Here is a 21936-nt window from a genome sequence, read left to right as displayed (position 1 = left end):
GATAAGGCAATTATAAAACATATATTCTGCCTGTGACTTGGCTGACACTCATGACAGACCACATAGATCGTTGTCTTTCATGACCTGCGTGATGTCATTGTGAATGAGGCACCAGCAAGTTGACCAAGTGTCCCCCTTTAAGTGGGCCTGCATTGCATTTTCATCTCTTGTCCTGTGTCCACATGTTAAGATAACGTCCCAAATTTTGATTGGCTCCAGTTTTAAAAATTTAACACAGGACAGATGTTTTTCTAAAATCTGTCTTTTTTTCTACAGGCTGTGAAGAAAGCAGGGCAGGCTGCTATCCTGGGACCATGTTTGATGTCAATCAAGCTGCACATACTTGGGTCAAGTGCGGGTTAGTCTGTCACCAACGCTATACCCAACAGGCAAAAGTGTGAGTCACCAGAAAGTCACAAGCTCTGCAGATTTCAGCAAAACATAATGGAAACTATGACAAAGAAAAGAAATTAAACTACATCAAAGAAAAACTATGACATTGTGATGCTGGTTCAGGAAAGTGATTCTCAGGTTTTTTTGCCTTTTTTGCCTTGGAGTCATGTTTCAAATTCACACGGGTGAGAATACGACCGAGAGCGAAACAGTACTTGTGTGTCTCGCAACAAATTTGTGGCTCTAAAAGAGCTGTGGTGATCTGTGGATGCTCTCTTACTGAAACCCAAAGATGGACAGACAGAAAAGGAAACAGTCGCTGAAATAACTCGTGTTTACCACACTGGTGGTATAGCTAGCATCATCTAACACTGCATAACATCATTTACTGTGGAACTTTAGTTTCCCCGATGCTTACTTTACATTATCTGCATTCAAATATATATATTTTTAGTCCCTCACATGCCAAAAGTCTAACCTGTAACCTGCATAGTATATTGAGAGAGTTTATAAGTTGGATTGAACTGAAATTAAATTTTGAATGAAATTTCAGACTACATCTGAGCATTCGATACTTGATGGTTGTCCTCACAATAGCTCATAAAAGATAGAAAAACAATTATTTTGGTCCAAGGACCATAAGGGTTGTCTGTTCATTGTTGTAGACGACACCGACACGTTGTTGTTGAGTTTGAGCTATGTTATCCTGCTGATACCATATAGTCTGAACCCAACTTTAGTGAGTGTCAAGTTGTCATTGTCATCTTGCGTACCTGCATGAATATGATTCTTGTGCGACCAAACAGCTGCAGAATGAGCCAGTGGTTGTGAACGGTGAGCAAAACAACTAATCAGCTAAATCGGCTAATGCAAACTTGATTTCGGTGTCATGTCTGAGCTATCCCTATGTTTCATGATCAAATACAAGATTTATAACCGACTCATTTACACTGTCCTAGTTCAGATGTTGGAGGTTTGTTTGTATTTCTGTATCGTCTGCAGGGATGAGAGATGATGTGGCATATGTGGAAAGGAACATATGCAAAAAGCTTTTTCTAAAAAAAAAGATACAAAAAAAAAAAAAAAAGTGGGATTTACAGCAGGATCCATCAGTGTGCCAGAAAATACCACCCTCAAAACCAACCCAAACTCCTCCTAATACATATTTGATTAAAAAGCTGTCTTTTCTCTACATCTATGATGGGAGCCTGTGGGCACAGAACAAACAAGTCAGCAAAAGACCCAAAGTGACTGGAGTGCTGGTTGAAGCAGCAGGAAAGTTCCTGGAGGAGTCACAAGTTGTTGTGGAGGAGCTGCATAAATATATGAAGGTAATACAGGCGAGATACAGACATGAATGAAGATGTCAGTAAGGATGCAAATGAGTTGAAGACCAGGACATTTAGTGTGGGTATGTTGTGTATTTTGCCACTAATGGGCAGGAAATTAAACAATCTGTTGATATTTTTAAAGATTAACTGGCACTTTTACAGTGTGTTACGCCTCATTATGGAGGAATGAACCATGCAACAATGCAGATGGTTAAAGTAATAAATTCTGAAAGTTATAATTGAATCTGCTAAATGACAGTGTTGTAGAGGCTCAGTGGTGAAAGCACAGTTGGTCAAATATGGGTATTTCTGGGTATAAAATGTCATGCCAGTCAGAGTTGGATAAATATTACAGAAATGAGGAGGAGGAATACAATTTAATGAAACCCAAATTCTAATATATTACAAACTTTGACACAAATATGTATGTTTGCTGGACAAACTGCATCAACCAATGAAATGGTGAAGGAGAATTGTTTAAATTAGGAAACCAGGGGAGATAAGTTGATGTGGCGCTAAATGTCGAGTAAAAACTCACAATTCTACCATTTTAAATCCAGAAAAGGTTGTCACATTCACGTTTATGCATGCCATTAAAACTGGCATCTATAATGTGTAAGATAAAGGACAGTGAATGTTTACAAGCGGGGGGGGGGGGGGGGGGGGGGGGGGCAAGGTGGTTAGTGAATGGTCTTATGTAATCGCCCAGTATGTGTTAAGACATGTGGGAGACAGTAACAACTAAAACAAGCAGATATCAAACAGCATTGTGTGAATTATGTAACTGTTACATATTTGAAATTCCATTAAGGTATACAAGTACACGCATAGGGCATGGATGTACAACTTATTTATGCAAGACAAACAACTTGAAAGATTGAGAATGGCAAGAAATGACAGGAGGGTGAGTGAGGTGGATAAAGGTCACGCAACCTGCTGGTCCGGAATTACAAAACGGCTACAACCAAAGCCTTAAAATAATCTGGAGAAAACAAAGAAGGAGAACTGTGGAAAGACAAACTATAAAGAAGTTATGAAAAGGCTACAGGGAAATGCACCTGTAGATTTTAACATATGGATATCTAATACATATGGTTAATATAGGGAAGGATAGTAACCAGGCGAATGTCAGTTTTCAATACAGTAGATGAGTAAGATCACAGCTAGTGTTTTTTTTGTTTTTTAAACCATGCCCTGATGATCTTTGGTCAAGCCTGGAGTCATTTTTAGAGCTTTTAGTGAAGCTGTATTAAGTTGGTGGAGTGTTGAAGGTCATACGATATTTTTTAGAAATTCAAGTAAAGCAAATGCTAAAAGACAGGATTTTCCTCTAATGATGGTGGTGATGGGCAACAAAGAGCCGGCAGGGCTGGTAGGATAGTAGAGGGAGTAGTATTTTATTTTTCCGCAGAGGACACATTTGCTAGGTAAGAAATGATAAGGAAAGTCAAGATTGGGACTGGTGTTTTAGGCTATATGGAGTTGAGATCAGATTGAGAGCTGTGAATGGCTGTAATCGCAATATGATTTATCACATGCTTGAATGTTGGTTAGAGAACAGGTGTATTGTCACAGGTGTAAACATGGTCAGTTAGGACATCAGTGCAACTGCCAAATCAGTGCTTCATTTTAGTCTTTATGGCCGTATGTGACCAAAATATGTAGACATCTGAACAGCCACTGCTATTATTGCTTAACTGTGGACATTATATAAAAAAGATATAGGGATTTTCTACTGCCTTCACTCTTCTGACTTTTGGCTGCAGAATTTGTTCCCATTTAGCTGCAAGAGCTTATAAGTAAGGTCAGGCAGGTGTTGATGTTGGGAGGTTAGTCCAGAGGTCAAAGCCAAAATGTTTAAACTATTTAGAACACTTCGATATAATTTTTCTTAAATTGAATTGACCCTCTCAAAAATATAAACACAGTCAAGATTTCACATTACCAGGAAAATACATGGTCTTAATATGCTAAACAATTTTGGGGATTTTTCAATTCAAACCTGCCCTGTGAAATTTTTGTCTCTTCACATAGAGCTCATATTTCCATTTATAGGGCCAGTACGTGAATGTCTCACCAGACACGAGATTTAAAAACTGTGTACACTGATACGCAGAGATTTATCTGTGGGTGATAGTCTTCATCAGCACCGTGTGAACTCCTTGGACAAGGGGTTGAACTTTCATTTATGTCCGGCACTACAGCTTTAAATAACCTTGAAGCAATTAGCTACCTTTAAATATGTGCTGAGTCTAAGATACAAGGCAACCTGTAAAGCGTTTGCTATGTATTATGTATTTGCACTGTATTTTGATTTTCAATTAGGCTGTAGAATAAACACTCACCCGCCATTGCTACCATATAAATTACATAGGGATCAGTTTCCTAAACGATAACTGCAGCCCCTGTGTGCGGGGCCAATCGAGTTGGTTCATTTCCCCCCAAATAGTAAAAAAAAACCTCTTTATTTTCCAGAATCACTGAATGCCAATGTGCAGTATTCATTACAAACGCCGTGAGGTAGAAATGCACCAATCAGAGTTCAGCCTGCTGCAAAGTCACACGAAGAAGAAAAGTTATGCGTCGACGTTTGAGCCCCGAGTTCGGTCTTACAGGCAGCAAGTCCCGGGCTGCGTGAGCAATTAAATTCCAGCTCTTTTGTCAGAATGAATAACCCTGTAGTCCAGACGGAGTCTTCGCTTTCACTTCACTTGGAAATCTCGCCGGAGATCGTACGCAGCTTGGAAAAACGGATTTGCCTGTAAGGACTTACTGAGGGCGCAGTAACTTGAAAACTTCCTCGGGTCAATTTTGACTCATGTTGATGCTGTTGTCGGACAGAGAGACAGGAGGAAACGTGGACGGTGTGCATTAACCTTTCGGTCCCTCTATTAACCGGGTTGACAGCCAGTTGGCGTTAGTTAATACTTATTTGAAAGAAAGAAACAAAAACACCACAAAATGACGGAACAGTCTTCGTTGTTATTACGTAAACAATTAGCAGGTAAGTTAGCTCGCTTGCTACCAAGCTTTTAACGCAACTGTTTTTGTTTTTTTTACTTTATATTTCATCACATATACATATACATACATATATCTATATATATACTGTCAGTCATACGAGAGCAGCTGCTGCGTGCCATTTAGCCTGTGGTTTTATTCGGCCGGCCTGCGTTTTGTACGCGCGGATACTTAACAGCAAAAGTTAAAGTACACGTGCGTGGAGAGCGTGCCAGACAGCTGTTCGCTAAAAAAAAAAAAAAAAAAAAAAAAAAAAGAAGGTAGGACTGTGAGGCCAAGCAGCTCCTCTTGCTCAATAACTACCGTTTCATCACACTTGCCAAGTGCATGCGCCACGCTGTTCCTCCAGCTCCCCTGGCGCTATATTTGTCGCGTTTCCTCCCGAGCCGGAGCGGGACGAGCAGCGGTAAACGGTGTAAACATCCATTTCAGAGCTGAACAAGAACCCGGTGGAAGGCTTTTCTGCGGGTCTCGTAGACGACGACGACATCTATCAGTGGGAAGTGGTCGTCATCGGACCCCAGGACACCTTGTTGTGAGTGGAAACGACTTTTTTGCCATTTCACTTGGATGCTTCGGTTGCGCGCAGTGAATCTCCGCGGTGGTGGTTTTTTTTTGTTTGTTTGTTTGTTTGTTTGTTTTTTAACGCCGTCCTCGTTCTCTTTTGCAGCGAAGGAGGTTTTTTCAAAGCCACCCTGACTTTCCCACGTGACTATCCTTTGAGGCCTCCCAAGATGAAGTTCATCACAGAAATCTGGCACCCAAATGGTAAGAAACAAACATCCCAGCCCACTGTGTCTGTAATAAATCAGGATATAAGGCATGGAAATCAGCATTTTTGTTTTTGTTTGTTTGTTTTGTTTTTAATTTGCAGTTAGGATAAAGATATTGTCTGAAAATACTACTGTTAAGTGCTTAAAATGTCTAGTATTTTAAAAATACTTAAAATCACATTCTCTAAATTAGTATCTTAAGTCATTTACTTGTCAGGGGGAGGGGGAGGGGGAGTGGGGGATTGGCATGAGCAGCAGTTCTCTGTTGTGTTTAGCTGTTTTAGGATCAGGGACGTAGTCTCTCATTTCTGTTTTGGCATTCTAACGAAATGCAGCAGTCTGCCAGTTACTGCAAGCGGATAAGGCCGATTAATGCTTCCTGCCTCTTTGCGAGGGTTACGTTTGTCTGCGTACCATGAATACCGTCACCTGGCCATGCGGACCCAAACTTTGTGTCTGCACGGATGTGTGCTTTGCAAAGCACGCCAATTGCGCATGTGCCGGGAAAGAAAATGGACGTAAATATTTTTGGGAGATGCTGTGCCAGTTTGATTTTGTTGTTCCACACCTTCATATTTTCAAAGAGTACAAGGGAACACGGATGCTGTCGAAGTCCTGGTGAAACCCCTCTCCCCTACCCTCCCCTACCCTCCCCTCCCGTCCACCACTGTGAAGCAGTAACGCGCATCACATGCAGCCCGTTGGTAACCGAAGCGGTTGTTGCCGGACTTTGGAGGTGCTTTGATTTGTACATGCTTTACAGACTCGGTGGGAAGTTCCAAATTCTCCGGCGTCATGTCTGCACAAGGGACAAGGACAACAAACTCCATCTGACGTCCTGCACACCGATGTGTACTCTAATTGTAGTACAAAAGGAACTGTGTCCACTGTTCGCATTTAAAGTCCACATCGGTCAACACGCACGGACGAGGACACGATGAATTGGCCTTTGATTTTACAGGTCGATGGGAAAAGTCCCTTGGATATGATTTTCACAGTGTCTTAATTGTCCCCCTGATTAAGTGTGTTAGGTTTTAATCTTCCAGTTCTTTAGCAACATCAGAGTTGTTCCTTTCCTTTCTGTTAGTGGCCAAAAACGGAGATGTTTGCATTTCCATCCTGCACGAACCTGGTGAGGACAAGTATGGCTATGAGAAGCCTGAGGAGCGCTGGCTACCGATCCATACAGTGGAGACCATCATGATCAGCGTCATCTCCATGCTGGCAGACCCCAATGGAGATTCTCCTGCTAATGTGGACGCAGCTGTAAGTCACCGCTTTCACTCACAAGCAAACTCAAAGGCTCGCTTGCGGTTTTTTTTTGTTGTTTTTTTTCTTACTGGTGATGCATATATACATTTATACAAAGCTAAGACTTTATTGGAAACATTTGATTACTCAACTTTCTTCAAAAAAAAAAAAGCACATGTATAAAAAAAAAGGTATCTCAAGGTAAAAAAAAACAAAACAAAGCATCAGTTTTGTTTGGTTTTTCGACTAGAAATCCAAACAAGTGGGCTGAATGATGGAGGGTCCTTTTGGGGGGGCAAATCACCACCTGTCAAGGCTAAACTTGAGTAGGTTGGGTTAAAGGAACATATTGCTTTATTGTGTGCTGGTGCTGCCTGGAGACAGAAACGGGTAATAGCTCAAACCGTGACGTAAACTACGTGTCGGTCAGCTGTGAACTTCCATCTGTAAAATGTGCAGCCCAGAAGTATTTAGAAACAAGAAGCGCGTGAGAAGGTAAAGGTCGCACTGATGAGCGCTTCTGTATGTTGCACACTGCAGAAAGAGTGGAGGGAGGATCCTAAAGGAGTTTTTAAGAAGAAGGTGGCACGCTGCGTGCGGAGAAGTCAAGAAATGGCATTTGACTGAGGCTCAGTCCAATCATGACCACAGTAAGTACGACCTCCCGGTAGACGCTGCACATGCAGCGAATTGAATGTATTGAAAGTGAACAGAGCCTTGTAAAAGTCTCTGTTGCTGCTCATCTGGGTGACGTCTTTCCTTGTGAAGCCATAACGGTGCAACAACCACCGACAGTAACTAAAGTGACATGTTCATTTGCTTCAGGTTGGAAGGACACGGTGGACCGGGCGACCGGTTACGCTTCAGTCAGCTGGAAAACAGCCGGCAAGAACTCTACAACTCATCACCAATGAGAAACATTTGGAACTGAATATTTTCGTACCACCAGCTGTGTTTTTGTGCAGCTAATTATTTCTCTTAATAATTTTTTTTTTTTTCTCTTCTCTTGCAGTTAAGACAGTTTTTGTTGATAAATGCACCATTTTCTAAAGTTAGTTTACATTATATTTACCTATTTATTTAGAGTGAGGCTATTTTAAGATGTATTTTGTCTGGTGGTTTTTTTTTTGTTTTATTTTGTATTTTCAGCCTGCCACACTGAGCCATTCAGTCTATGCTCGTATCAAGGATTATGCAATTCTGGAGTATTTGCAGTCATTTAAAGAGATGGAACCACAGACACTTGCTGTTTTTCACCTCTACATCTGAAGTGCTTCTGGTTTCTTTGAGCGGGGAAACGTATCGCTCAGCGCTGCCTTAACTTTTGACTGCCGGTAGAGGACACCCATCTGCAGTTGAGGACTGCATCTCGAGGCTTGTTCTAAATCCAGACAAAACTACTGTGGACAAACCAAAGAGATTCAAGCAATAAATGGCATTTTTAAATCAACATGCTACATGTTTGTAAATATAAGCTGTGTTTGACCTAGTCATTGCACATGTTAAGAAAATGCATTCCCCTCCTCATATGGGAGAGTGTTGCCATCGCTCAGAGGTACTTTGAATAGCCCCACAAAAGGTCCCTATGTAATAGCAATTTTTTTTTTTTTTTTTTTTTTTATGGTTGCAGTAGCAGTGACATCATTTGATGAATAAAAGGAATGCAGTTTTACTCACTTGAGGTAAATGAAAGCTTGTGAAAACAAACAATAAAGCTCAGTGTTGGACATTGCTGGGTAATTTGTGCAGTTGTTTCATCTGTAAACTGATGCGTGTTTACGTGTCTGTGAATCACGACGTGAGATTTGGCTCGGCTTCCTTGACAGCGAGTGTTTACAAGGACTCGATACTTTGTTCAAATTTGAAATGCGATTACAAAAGAAAATACTGCAATGCTTTTCAATCTCAATGATTACTTTATTGAATTAAGCACCAGCTCAATGATCAACATCCAAATAAGTGAAGACACATCTGCAAACTTGAAAGAGTATAAAAATCTCAACCCTTCTCTCCCATCCCGCCCAAAAATCCATCCGTCCGTCTGTCTGTCTTGCAAGTGCAGAACAGAAACTGGGGGGGGGTCCACTGCTGCTCACTGTCCAGGAGCTGACAGACTTTTGTTCATGAACTGCCTCTTGACAAAGCACACCCACCACTGAAGGAAACAAACATCAGTTAAATAAAGCCTCTGGTGGATTGGCACTTTAACCACTGCTAGCAAGATTATTATTTATTTTTATTTTTTTTAAATCAGCTGGAGACCTGATGACCCAACCAGTCACAAGACTATAGAATACAGACAGTTATAGTGTGGCTAAACACATTTTACTGTGTTTAAGTGATGCTTGTAGGACAGATCCACCTTATTTGTCGTGTTTTTGAGGTGAGAATCGCCTATTTCCTGGTGTAAGAACTGTAATTTTGGAGATGTTTTGACTCACCTTGCTCGGTTTGTCTGTTTGGGGGTCAAACACACGATCGCATAGCCTCAGGCCGGTCTCCTGGCGGATCTGCTGGAGGTACGCCCTCATAGTCTCTGAAAAAGTTTGAAGAGCCAATATTAGAATCAATCCAAAACCGTTAACTATTGTTTAACGGTCGATACTATTTTGTTGTTGTTGTTTTTTAGGATAGTGACACCATTTTATTCACGGCCGCTACATCAAAAGTGGGAAAGAAGGCCTTGGACGTTACTTAAATTGTCGACCTGCCAAATAGTATTTTCTGGTCTTTACAAAAAGAGTCCCCACTTTTATTGAGGAGTAAAGGAACAGCACAGCGATAGGTATCGATAGGTTTCACTCTGAAGCCAACTTGGACATCGTGTTGTTTCAGTAAAATGACTCCTTATCTTTAGTGGAGATAAATGTCCAGGTGTACTTTCACTTGAGTTTTATCAATAAACGTTGTGTAAGAACAAGTTTGAGGGGCATCATGCAAGCATGAAACAGCATTTTCAATCTTTAGACCGTTACAGCTGATAGAACACTGGTCAGCATTGCTATTTTTGGTTTGATATTACCACTGGGAATTATTTGAAATATAAGAAGGGTACAAGGAAACTGGCGCTAATTCAGAGTACAGGGAAATGAAACTTCATCAGTGGACTTCAATGAATTACTGCGAGCAATCAAGTCTGAATCTGTTGGAGGATGTCAGGCCGAGCTTCTTCTTTTTTTATCTTTCTTTTTTTTTTTGGTAAACCACATTCGGCAGGCAAACAGGTTTAAGTCAAATGTTATAGTGCTAATTGTTACCTTCCTCCTGCTTGTTTGCAGGTTTAGCATACATCGCATTAAGAGGGAATCCAGGTTCTCCAGGAATGGGAAAGTTAGTGATGCCCAGGGTGTACATTTCTTTCTCTCCCTGGCTCCTGGAGCTGCACTGCAAAGAGGAACACGTATGCCAATATAGAGGGTTAGATCAGCAGCTCAACTATTTAAAGCAGCAAGTACCTCCTTGTTGCAAGTGAGGAAAAACATTAGAACCCTTTTTGGGACCTCTGCCTTTGATTGACTGCCTTACTTCAGCACAAGCCTGTTAATTGTTAAATAAATGATAAATATATGAAATTATATTTTCATGAAGCCACAGTGCGGCGCGGATGTCCACCTCCGCAGTACAGCGACGCGTTCAATTTACCTTCTGTAGCTTTTTTAGACATTCAGAAATGTAGAGTGTGACGTAGATCAGCGTCCTGTCGGCCTCATTCTGAAAGAAACGCACACAAAAGTTATTGATTGAAATATCGGCCGTGGAACTGAAAAAAAAAAAACGGTGTTATGTCTAACGCGTTCTACTTGTTGTGATTCGCCAGCCAGCCCTGCAACGCAAAAGGCTGAAAGCAACGGTGAGAAGACGACATTGCTGAGGGGAACAAGAAGAAAGCAAGCCCGGGCATGCAGAGGAACAAAGTGTTCGGCTGCTCCGAGACACCGAGAGAGAGAGGAAGATGGGGAACAGAAAACGTATACAGGAACAACTAGTGATGCAAATGTTTGTCTTTCTCTTGCGTTTCTTGTATTTGTTTAAAAATATTATTTATTTATTTATTTTTTAACACCTGAACATGTTTAAAATTATTAACCTTCTTTTTTCAATTTATTTATTTATTTATTTGCTGACTTTTTATGTCCATAACGATTCAGTGAGTTGGAGCGACAGATACAGCAAAAGCGTGGCACGTTTTATCAACACAAATGTTCCGTTTAACATTTTGACCACCTTCCACGGGGGACGCATACGAGCAAACGGTAAAAGCATTTCTCACCTTGATTTCATAGTTCTTGAAGAAGACATTGGCCTTGAAGTAGTAGATAGCCTCATCAATGATATCAGAATCTACCCCTGAAATGACAAAAGGTGTAAATAAATACAGTACAAGGCTCTCAATTTAATACATATGATGGATTCAACCATTATAAAAAATTTCCCTCTGAGGGATTAATTCTATCTATCTATCTATCTATCTATCTATCTATCTCTCTTTCTCTCTCGTCAAACGATGTCACTATTGTGTCATTTCCTGTTTTAGTCACACATATTTTTGTGTTACTGGTCAAGCCCTATTTGGTAAATACAGTGCGCTGAGAAAATGGTGAAGTCTTTTGCTTTTTGTAAAGTTTATAAAATAACTTGAAAAATGTCACATCCTCGCTCCTTTTGCTTTGATGCATTTAAAATCGGTCAAACTCTACACAATACCGAAACTCATTTTCCGTCTCACCGTTACATCTTAATGTAATATACGTATACGTGTAAGTCCCATTCTTTGTGTTTATGTATGGTTAGGTTAGGTTAGGTAGTTACTTTATTAATCCCCGAGGGGAAATGTTTTCGCTACAGCAGCATACAGGAAGCAATAGATAATAATAGAATAATAGAAAGCAGTAAAATAACAGTAAAATAGCTGTAAAAATATAAAATGCACAGTATATACAGTACAGCGTATATCTATATATATATTATATACAAACAACCAAGAAACACAGACAACAGTGTTATTGTTGTGTGATGGATTTCGCCAGAGGTGAGTTATTGTTCAGTCTGCTGTGTTACAGAAAAGCTGTGTGTCAATTTGAGGATGTACTCTTCGGGCCATATAAGGAAGTGAAGCCGATATCAGGAACTGTGATCTCCGAGGTAGAACAAAGGCATCGACCCAGAACAAAACGGACTGAAACAAGTCAAAACACGGTTTAAAAACTCAACAAAACGTGTGCGCCTCCGTCACCGAGGGGGGGGGAACTCACCGTCTCCCCTGGCTGGTCCTTTAAACTGGGTTTTGAGGGGGAGCAAAGCCATATTCCCCACCATCCTGGTTTCAGGGATCATCAGGTTTGAGTGGTACGCCTAGAAAACAGGAACAAGCTGCCGTCACCTTGTTATTACACGTACAGAGGATTTCCATCAGCATCCCTGCTGCCGTCAGCCCCCGCTTCAGTTGTCGCGGTGTTAATTAATGTACAGATACAGGACTAAAAAAAAAAAAAAAAAAAAAAAAAAAAAAAAAATGCATTTGAAGATAAATAACAATTACGAACATGTGATTATTTCTGGCATGTTGGGATCGTTAAATTGCGAGCTAATGCTAATGCGGCTAACCGACTACGCTAAAGCAGAATCGTCATCGCGGCCAACTCGGGAGGCCCTTTTGTCGCCAAGTGGAGTTTCTGTGCCAATATCTCCCTCTGAGCCGCACAGTAAACGGTTCTGCTTGTCAAAAGTCGTGTCGTATTTACTCACCGGCATGTTGAACGACAAGTATCAGTCCAACTGCTCAGCGAGAGAAATATGCTACCAAGACGCTGCTTCCGCCTCTCCCCACCCTTTCAGTTTTACAGGAAGTGGCCACATGTCGTGTTGCGTGGCAACCACGTGGGGGCGCTAGTAAGCAATTTTTGTTGTTGTTGTTGTTGTTGTTTTGTTTTTCTTCGCAGACAGGCAAAGCAGTGTATTTTGTAAAATATTTTAATACAAAATATATCATTAATTAATGTATTCAATAACAGCTATTTAAACTTCTACATTGTCTTGAAATAATGAAACACAAACAGGATGAATTTCTCATATTTTTGAGTTATCAAAACAGAAAAAAAACAATACCATAAACATATAAATACATGAAACATTATTCATGATTTCCAGTCAGTCTTTTTTCAGCATGTCCATTTCCAAGTCTCTGCTCCTCTGTTGACTTCATCTTCGGCCTTTTTTTTTTTTCCCCCACAAAGTCTCTTCCACTGCATCTGCACAGTCACATTTCCTCTCAGCTGTTCACTTTGTCTTGAAAAATCTCATCATAATTTAGGTTAGCAGGCTCTTCATCAACATCCTGTAGAAGAAGAATGCATGGAAGAAAAACCATTAGGTTAATAACACCATATTGTCACTTTGTAGTTAGTTTAGTCAAGTTGTGTTTTGTTTATTTTTGCTTTTTCACCTTTGGCTCCTTGAACTCCAGGTCCTCCCCGTACTGTATGGAGAAGTCGATGTGTTGCAGTACTATGTTGATACCTTCATCATCTGTGCGGTCAAAGGGGAGGAATCTTACCATGCTGTAGTCATCAATCTGGACACACAAAACAGAGACATTACAAAATGCAAAAGTCTGATCCAAAACTGTTCACAGTCAAATCAAAAATCAAAGACTTCGCTTACCAGATCACAGATAGCCTTGGTTAGCTTCTTGAACTTTGTACTTCTGATGTTGTCAGAGTTATCGTCCATCATTGAGTACATGTCTGGGTCCAGGTATCTTGTGAAAATCGAGAGCAAAACATTTTTTTTTTTTTTTTAATTATTGCAGAAGAAAGAATTAAGACTTGCCTCTTTACCAAAACTAAGGTTCAGCTTATGAAGTTAACTCAGTTTAATAAGAGAACTTCAAACTGATGATTCAGACACACGAAACTTTTAGTCACAGTTACCCTTCCTTTACTTGGGTCTTTGTACCAACATCAATGGGAATTATTGCTGCCAGTTTTGTGTGAAGTAAACACTTGTACTGCTGCTGTACTGTATTCATGTGAAACTTACTTTTCAATTTCCTTCTTGGCTTTGGGACTAAGCAGGTCCATTTTTGTCATGATGTTTACTTGAGGAATCTCTAATAACACCATCGCGCTCAGAGCAGCCATGACTCCTGAGATAAACTAAAGTGGGAGACAAGTGAAAGACGTGAGACTTTAAGTTTGATGTCGTGACTACTTAAAGTGCAGGTCAGTGCATAAATGAAGCATATGGAAAAACAAAATAGAAAAAAAAATTACCTTAAAAGACTCCACCATGAACTGCGAGTCAACCAGAAAGACGCCACAAACCCGAAACTCCCACTGTTGGAGCTGCTCCACCAGCTGTCTCATTACAGGGAGGTGTGTATAGAGCTCAATCTGACCTGTAAAACAATAAAACATTGTCACTTTTCCACAAATAAGATTCCCAACTCCACAACTGAAATGAATCCAGTGCTGCAGATAGATGGCTGCAGCATGTCTCCAAAGGGGGGCATAATACCTGGGCAGTCAAACAATATGTAGTCATCTTCAACGTGACCCAGGCTTTCCTCCAGCCAGTCAAAGTTGTTGGCAAAGTACTCCATGCAGAAGACCAGGCCTCCGTTAGGGCCAAATCGGAGAGAGTCGTCCTCCATCACGTCATCCACCTGGATGAGCTCACGGATGTCTGAGGAGACAGAAACAGAGTGAGGTTGCGCAGCAGAATAACACAACTATACTAAATGTAATAGCAAATAACACGTATTGGCACACGATTCAAAATATCGATCTCACATTTTAAATCAAGTCAGGTCAGATTTGAACACAACAAAGGTTGACCAGAACATAATCAAACAATCAAAAAGACTTGAACACACGAAGAAATGAGGAAATAAAACGTTTTATTATAGTATTGCAAAGCCTCTTTTAAGTGCATCATGGTTTCTAAAAAAAAATAGACGTAAAAGACCATTTAAACCCAATATAAGTGTGAAATAACATCAACTATTTCCACTAGTGCTTTCCCCGTTAACCAGCTGGTGTCTTTATTCGCCAGCCCCTCTGTCCTGGGTGAGAAACCAACTATCTAAAACCACTCTTGTGTTTACCTGCCATGACAGGGTAGTCAAAGTGCTCGGCTGCCGGGTCCAAGTTGACCACCTGAACTGACCGGTTTAGGGCCTGTGAATGCTGGACCATGGTGGAGCAGTAGGTACTCTGAAATGGACATAAAACCACAAACGACAAGTTGAACTCGTTCCACAGCAAAGACAACACAACCTCGTGCCTTAGCATAGCGCGTTAGCCGCTTAGCATAACAAGGGATTTCAAGCACGTACGACTGAATGACTGATCATTTACCTTGCCGCTGCCCGCCGGGCCCATCACCAGCTGAGCATAACGAGGCATCTTGCATCGATTAAAAAGGTCCTTTTTTTTTTTTTTGGTCGTTACAGGTGGCTTGTACTATTACGTTTACTTGATACGCAGGACTTCTTCTCCGACGTTTTTTTTGGGGGCGTTCACATCCGCTGAATGTCCCTCTACCGCCACCTGGCGATCACGGCGTGAGTATAATTCATCACCTTAATACACGCACAAATATATATATCACGTGATAAGAAATATTACACGAAAAGTAATGAAACGTTTGAGCGATTGTCAGATTTTAATTTAATTAATTGTATATTGGTGTTGTTAAAACTGTGCTCGGTCAACGGGAGGACAACAAACGACCCTCCGGGGGGCGGTGGTGCCCCTGGAAGCATTTAAATTGGCTAAACGAAGAAGAAAATAATGGAGGCGGATATAGACGAAGAATTGAAGTGAAACAGCAACAACCGCATGCAAATGCAGCTAAACAAGCAACGATTGCTCCCGTGTATAAATATTCAGAAATCAAGTGATTCGATAGTGACTGGATTTGACAGGTCGGGCTTCTGGAAGTGAAGGTGGTCTTTTTTTTTAATTTATTGGTAAGTGAAGTCATTCATCATTGTCCTGCTGTCTTCCAACGTGGACAGAATTAGCTCGATTTGACTCTTTTATCAAAACCGTCGATAACTCTTGAGGTGATTATCAGAGTCACTAAACCCGAGACGTGTCTTTTGTTAGTTAGTTAGTTAGTTAGTTAGTTAGGAGGCTGCATTTGTGTATTTACCAAGCGATAATAACCAAGATTCAGATCGGATTTCGACGTGTTTTCGCTGCGTGTCCAGCTGCGGAGGAGTTTCTAAAAGAAACGACGAATATGTTACGAGTAACGAGTCACAGCTGCTCCGTGCTGACACTAAACATCGCCTCGCAGAGTGGAGAGCATCAAGACGGACTGTTTTTAGATGGTAATGCCCGAAAAGTGCCATTTGATTTGTCACCCGGACGTTTTTGATCTCGGCGCTACTGCGGAAAGTAATCTGAAGAGTATCAGACAAGTGTTCATGGAAATGTAATCAACCGACATGATCAAGCAGTTTGGTAAAGTTAAATGTGCCTTTAAAAGTTAAAAGACTCACTTGTGATGCTGAATAAGTTCTTCACAGTGGTGGGATGTCACGAAGTATATTTACTTAAGCAGAATTACAAGATGTGATATTAGTGCTTTTGTTTAATTAGGGACCGAAATACTTCTGGTTACTCCACTTAAAACGAATCTGAAGCTGACGGGTAGTTCATGTTAAATTAAACAAATTTGCAGCCAAATCTTAAAAACGCAACATGCTTTCATACCTAACATCAGTTAAAACAGTTTTAATGTAAGAGAATCACAGGATTTTGGGCTCTCTGACACACGCTGAAGTCACAAACGGTTTCAACTTCAATCAAAAGAGCTCAGCATTTTGTGCCTTGGTGCAGTTTTTATGCAAATGTTTTTAATTGGGAAAACAATATAGCTTCTGCTTATAACAAAAAAAAAAACAAGTCAGTATTTTACGAATGTATTCGTAAAATGGATTTACTAATTCTGTAGAGAACGGTCAGTAACAGACTCGGTGAAATGCTCACCTCTTTTTTTCTTTGTATTCTCTAGAGGTGTAGGCTATGAGTGTGTGGGATGGAGGACAATCAATGTGGGGACTTGGACTACCTGATCCAAGATGAGGACGCCCTCATTGAGGGTGTCAGCAACCAAGTGTTGTTTGTTGTGGTGCTCAGTGTCACCTTCCTCGCAGGGCTCCTCACTTTGCTCTTCAGGTAAACACATTATAACTGGCACGTCATAGACAAATAATGATACAGATATTAATAACTTTGCTCGGTGGGTTGCATTCAGTTCTCATGTCATTTGTTCAATGAAAACATAAGATATGAGCTCTTCCTGTTTCTTGTTGCATGTCTCATGGGTTTCAGCTGAGGAATATTGCATTGTCAAACGTCTCCCTTTTGATCCCCTCAGACAGGAGCAGCAGAACATCCATCCTGAGAATCAGGAGCACGTTCGAGCCGTACGACAACAGCTTCAAACAGAGCAGGTAAGAAGGAAAACGCGGGTCTACCCCTTCTGGCCAAATGGAAATGGAAAAGATAACGTGAAAAAAAAAACACAACAACAATACATAAAATCTGTCTGATTTGTTTGAATTCTTTTTTGGGCATCAACAGGCACTTAGAAAAAGGCTAAATGTTGCCTGGCATATTTCAGGCTAAAGAACAGTATCGTTTTTGTATGCCTGCAAAAATAGATTTAGTGCAGTGAAAGAGTTTCAGAAGCATATTTAAATTGAATGCTATCATCTCTTTCATAAATCAGAGGAATTCATATTTTATTGATATCTGTATCTTGTATCAAGAAAACAAGTTTGAAAACTAGATATATTTCTGTGCAATTGTATGAAATGTATTCAGTTTTGGAATGCTCTTAAGTATTGAAGCTAGAAAGTAGTTCAATTCTTGGGGAAGTAAGTCAAAAAGTGTGTGTGGCCAAAGTACAGCATGAAATCCAAAAAGGGCTGCGATTAAAGAATTGTACTTTAAAAAAAAAAAAGAAATTGTCCTAAATAATATGTACTTTACAAGTAGTAAACAAGGTAATACCCTGTGTGGCTCTCCAGGATTGATAACTGGTTTTATTTCTAACATAGTTGTATGATGTTTATTTTCCACTGGGGAGATAAATCTAGAAAAATGGCTGTAACACGTACACTATGCAAGGCTTTTACACATCTTTTTGATTTATATGCATTTGATTTGTTTCATCAGGATGATAATCCTCAGGCGGAGGCCAGGCAGCAGTACTACACAGACATGTCTTGTCCTGTGTGTTTACAGCAGGCTGCTCTGCCTGTGGAAACCAACTGTGGACACCTTTTCTGTGGTAAGAGTATTGTACATTTTCCGATGATATACAATTAGATCAACAAAACTGTAAGATCAGGAAACAGAGAGAAAGCAATGAACAAGAATCACGAGTGTAGACGTTTTTAATGTAAAATGGTCACAGTTTTAATCTGCTTTGTTGACTTGTGTAAACTGAACTGGTTTCGCTTCAAATTATTAGAAGAAAATAGCAATGAATATAGAATTCAGCTGTAAACATGCACATAAATAAAAGCGCGTATATTTTCAAATGTTTAAAGAGCTAATACTTGTAATTTTACTTAAGCTGTACTCACATACACTCGTCCTTATTTCTGTATAGGCTCCTGCATTATAGCCTACTGGAGATATGGCACCTGGCTGGGTGCGATTAACTGTCCTATCTGCAGACAAATGGTGAGAATTGTTTCTTTAAGTGTTCAAATTTTTTGCAAGACCTACAGGTAGCTGATAGTATCACTTGCTTCCCTAATGGGCCATTCACACACACTGATTCAAAAAGCAGGGACAGTGACAGCTGCTGTTTATTGTGAATAAGAACGGGCTTTGCTGCCTTTCTCACTCATCTTAAGCTCACTGCAGGAAAATGTTGACACAAATATCCTCTGACGCTGAGCGAAGAGCAGCCAGGAGAGAACCGATCGGCTGGCTCCATGCTGAACAACACCAGGGCTGTGATCATTTACAGCATAGATATCGGAACAAAATGCTACTCAGACTTGGGCGCTGTATTGCCATTGTGTTATTAAAACATTTTCAACAAGGACCAAAAAGTAGAGTAAGTAGTTTGTAGTACTGGGGATGAATATTTTAAACAATAATGTTACTTGATATCCGCTGTGAACTATTCCATTATTTTTTTTGAAGACATTGCACCAGAGTTTGGTAACGTGTTCTTCTTCCCCTCGATTTGTTGTTTAATAGCAATTAGCAAAAAGCTTTCAGGTGCATTACTGCCACCTGCTGGCAAACGTAATGCATTACAGCTGCCGAAGGAAATAAGACCAGATGATAATTGCATTAAGCATTAAAAAGCAAAAATGTTAAGTTTAGAAAACTATGACCCATCCCGATGTGGTACAGAAGATACATCACTCTGAAGTTGGACAGATGTAAATTACGTGTTAAACACAAAAATATGTGTGAATTCAACATTACACCTTTCAGGTCTAGTCTAATATTTTGCTGTTAGTTACTGTCAAAGTAAAAAAAAAAAAAAAAAGCGTAAAAGATATTTGTGTCAGTGAGAGTGGTGGAAGCACCACTCCATCCCCTCCCCCCTTTGTGAAAGCTTATCATTTACTGTTTTTTTGTTTCCCAGGTAACATTGCTATTCCCGTTGTTTCAAGAGCACGCCGCTCCTCAGAGGGTGCAGGATGGTGAGGCGGAACCTCTGCTCATACTAAGAGACATCAACGATTACAACCGCAGGTTCTCCGGCCAGCCTAGATCTGTGAGTATACTCCATCCAGATAATGATTTAGGCTGCAGTACTTGTAGGTTGATATATTATAATAACTTTTTAACCAATTTTACTCGGTTCTTGAAATAAAAATGGTCTGAAGATGCTGCTAGAAACATTTTCATTGCCCTGTTATAAATGTTATTATAATACTTTAGAAAATATATCAGTTACTGTGCTTTGTAGTATTAACAATTAACATAACGTCCCTCAAAAATGTCTAATCTTGCTGCATTGCTAATATTTATGAGCTACTGACTTGTGCGGTGCATCATAATTGAGAGGAGTATATTTAGGTCTTTTCATAATGTCGCTCCTCTGTCTTTGTGTCTCTCCGCCTCCCCTCAGTTCATGGACAGGCTGCGCGACGTGCCCACCCTGCTCCGCCATGCCTTCAGGGAGATGTTTTCCATGGGCGGCCTCTTCTGGATGTTCAGGATTCGAATTCTTCTCTGCCTGGTCGGCGCTCTCACCTACCTGGCCTCGCCGCTCGACATCCTCCCCGAAGCCCTTTTCGGCCTCCTGGGGTTCATGGACGATTTCTTTGTAATCCTACTCCTCTTTGTGTACATCTCCATCATGTACAGAGAGGTGGTCACACAGAGACTGAACGGCTAGGTGGGCGCTCATTAAAAGAGCGCGGCATCTGGGGTGGACTCGCAGAGCAGTTCATCAATACTTCTGGTTTTCTCATAAAGGTTTATGGTAAAGTCTTCATTGCTACTTTAACACTGAAAAGGTGTGAGAAAAATATGAGCTTTGAATGTTGCCTGTATGTAGATGGCAGCATTAATGGTTCATGGGTTGGATGAGTCAAGGCCTCGGACAATGGAACATATACTTTGAATCAGACACTACAGTCAGCCAGGAAAATCATTGTGGCCTATATACGTACTTAAGGAACACCCCTCCTGAATGGCTCGTGTTTCTACCCGCCTGTTCTTTGACGATGTTGCAAAAAGCAGTCGTTTGGTCAATGTGCATCTTAATGGAGACAGTTGTGTAATATAACGAGAGCGTGGACGTACAGTGTTGATAAAATGCATTTAAGTATGGCTGTTTGCATCCAGATTTACAGCTGCCAATCAAAGGTATGTTTCAAGAAACATCTTACTGTGAATATTACAGCCTGTTTGGTCACTTACACTGATGATGAACTTATTTATGTAACATGTACCTATGCATATTCATGACTACTTGATAAAAAAAAAAACATAATTTCACCTACTGCAGTTTACATTTATGGATCAAATCTGCTGTAATCTGAACCTTTCTGCATGCGTCCATGTGAACTGATGGTTCACAGGGCAACCGGTCTGATGCACAGAGACTTCTCAACTGGTACATTATTATTTAAGAAATAAAAAAGTAACCCATGGATCTTAAAACAAAGGCAAACCAAAGGTGTCGAGGAGGAATTGTAGATTATTTTGAACGTAAACTTCCTCAAATAATGAATGTTAACTCATCATTTAAAAGTTTACCTCACTATTCTAAAGTTAATTGTGAATTTGAGTGTTTGTTTCCTGTGTAAAATTTACAATCTTTATCAGGCTCAGAGTTGGTGGTGAACAAAACCTAAAGATCCTTTGAAACATCGGTGTCCTTTTTTTTCATCTGTATAATTTCAAAAATGAATCTAAATTTAATTCTATTAAAAATATAAACATTGTGACCAATGTGTATTCAGTTATATTTTGTCATTTAAAAAAAAAAAAAAAAAAAAAAGATATTTGGAAAAGGAATAATTTCTTGAGGATGTAAAAGGAACGAGTGAGACCTTTCTGTCTTGTGTTCAAATGAAAATCTTTGCCTGGCGTACAATAAATATAAAGTTCTCATTCTCAGCCTTTTTGACTTGTGACTCCTTCAATGAATCAACTGCAGTAACTGGTGTTGATTCGCCTCGTCATAGCAAGATATTAAATATTCTGGTACATTTGGAAAAGAGGTTAAAGCAGATAGAGGCCACCAGCAAGCATAATTAATGCAGTGTATTTTAGATATAGTTATGTGTATTTTCTGTCCTGTATTGCACTTATTTTTGGAAAGTGCAAAAGTTAGTCCATGTTGAGGTCCTGACCCTCAGGCTGGAAAAGGCTGTTTTACAGTGGTGGCTGAAACTTTGTCCAGCCCATGTGCTTTTGGGGGAGGCTTTCTTTGCTGAATAAGCTTTGGCCTTCATTTTAAAGTATAGTAACAGGATGGTGTTGAGGTTCATGTGGCAGATCAACGACCAACTGTAAAGTTTATTCTGTTCGACAGCTTCAGATCACCAACCAAAAAAAAACACCATTGGCTTTTTGAGGTGTGGCACATGTCAAAGATGTGTCATACCTTTTTAGTTTTGCTGACTAACATTTCTTCCAGTTTGTCTCTGGGGTGTTTGAGCAACC

The 21936-nt window shown here is 40.3% G+C and overlaps 4 protein-coding genes across 4 annotated transcripts; 2 read left to right on the top strand and 2 right to left on the bottom strand.

The window, feature by feature from the left end:
• Positions 1 to 4411: 4411 nt before the first annotated feature.
• ube2g1b (ubiquitin-conjugating enzyme E2G 1b (UBC7 homolog, yeast)) lies at positions 4412 to 8498 on the top strand. The gene is made up of 6 exons (XM_069163139.1): positions 4412 to 4728; positions 5178 to 5280; positions 5416 to 5513; positions 6606 to 6784; positions 7310 to 7419; positions 7595 to 8498. The coding sequence occupies exons 1-5, from the start codon at positions 4686 to 4688 to the stop codon at positions 7394 to 7396; spliced, it is 510 nt and encodes a 169-aa protein (XP_069019240.1). The 5' UTR covers positions 4412 to 4685; the 3' UTR covers positions 7397 to 7419; positions 7595 to 8498.
• Positions 8499 to 8665: 167 nt separating this feature from the next.
• Positions 8666 to 12623, bottom strand: arpc3 (actin related protein 2/3 complex, subunit 3). Its single transcript, XM_069163125.1, has 7 exons — positions 12515 to 12623; positions 12022 to 12121; positions 11040 to 11116; positions 10412 to 10480; positions 10027 to 10153; positions 9211 to 9305; positions 8666 to 8924 (listed from the first exon to the last, which is right to left on the bottom strand). Exons 1-7 carry the CDS (start codon positions 12518 to 12520, stop codon positions 8862 to 8864), a joined length of 537 nt encoding a protein of 178 aa, XP_069019226.1. The 5' UTR covers positions 12521 to 12623; the 3' UTR covers positions 8666 to 8861.
• Positions 12624 to 12725: 102 nt separating this feature from the next.
• On the bottom strand, positions 12726 to 15264 carry gpn3 (GPN-loop GTPase 3). Its single transcript, XM_069163111.1, has 8 exons — positions 15127 to 15264; positions 14874 to 14982; positions 14285 to 14452; positions 14041 to 14165; positions 13808 to 13923; positions 13430 to 13526; positions 13212 to 13340; positions 12726 to 13103 (listed from the first exon to the last, which is right to left on the bottom strand). The coding sequence occupies exons 1-8, from the start codon at positions 15172 to 15174 to the stop codon at positions 13038 to 13040; spliced, it is 858 nt and encodes a 285-aa protein (XP_069019212.1). The 5' UTR covers positions 15175 to 15264; the 3' UTR covers positions 12726 to 13037.
• A 210-nt stretch (positions 15265 to 15474) lies between these two features.
• On the top strand, positions 15475 to 21387 carry rnf170 (ring finger protein 170). Its single transcript, XM_069163099.1, has 7 exons — positions 15475 to 15740; positions 16793 to 16956; positions 17159 to 17234; positions 17962 to 18076; positions 18401 to 18474; positions 19400 to 19531; positions 19889 to 21387. Exons 2-7 carry the CDS (start codon positions 16817 to 16819, stop codon positions 20156 to 20158), a joined length of 807 nt encoding a protein of 268 aa, XP_069019200.1. The 5' UTR covers positions 15475 to 15740; positions 16793 to 16816; the 3' UTR covers positions 20159 to 21387.
• Positions 21388 to 21936: the final 549 nt, after the last annotated feature.

This window comes from Embiotoca jacksoni, unplaced genomic scaffold (genome assembly GCF_022577435.1).
Source record: "Embiotoca jacksoni isolate LCO1_2020_lvr unplaced genomic scaffold, fEmbJac1.0.p SCAF_10, whole genome shotgun sequence".
Classification (NCBI taxonomy): Eukaryota; Metazoa; Chordata; class Actinopteri; family Embiotocidae; genus Embiotoca; species Embiotoca jacksoni.
Note: the sequence above shows the minus strand (reverse complement) of the source record. Positions and strands in the feature narration are given on the sequence as shown.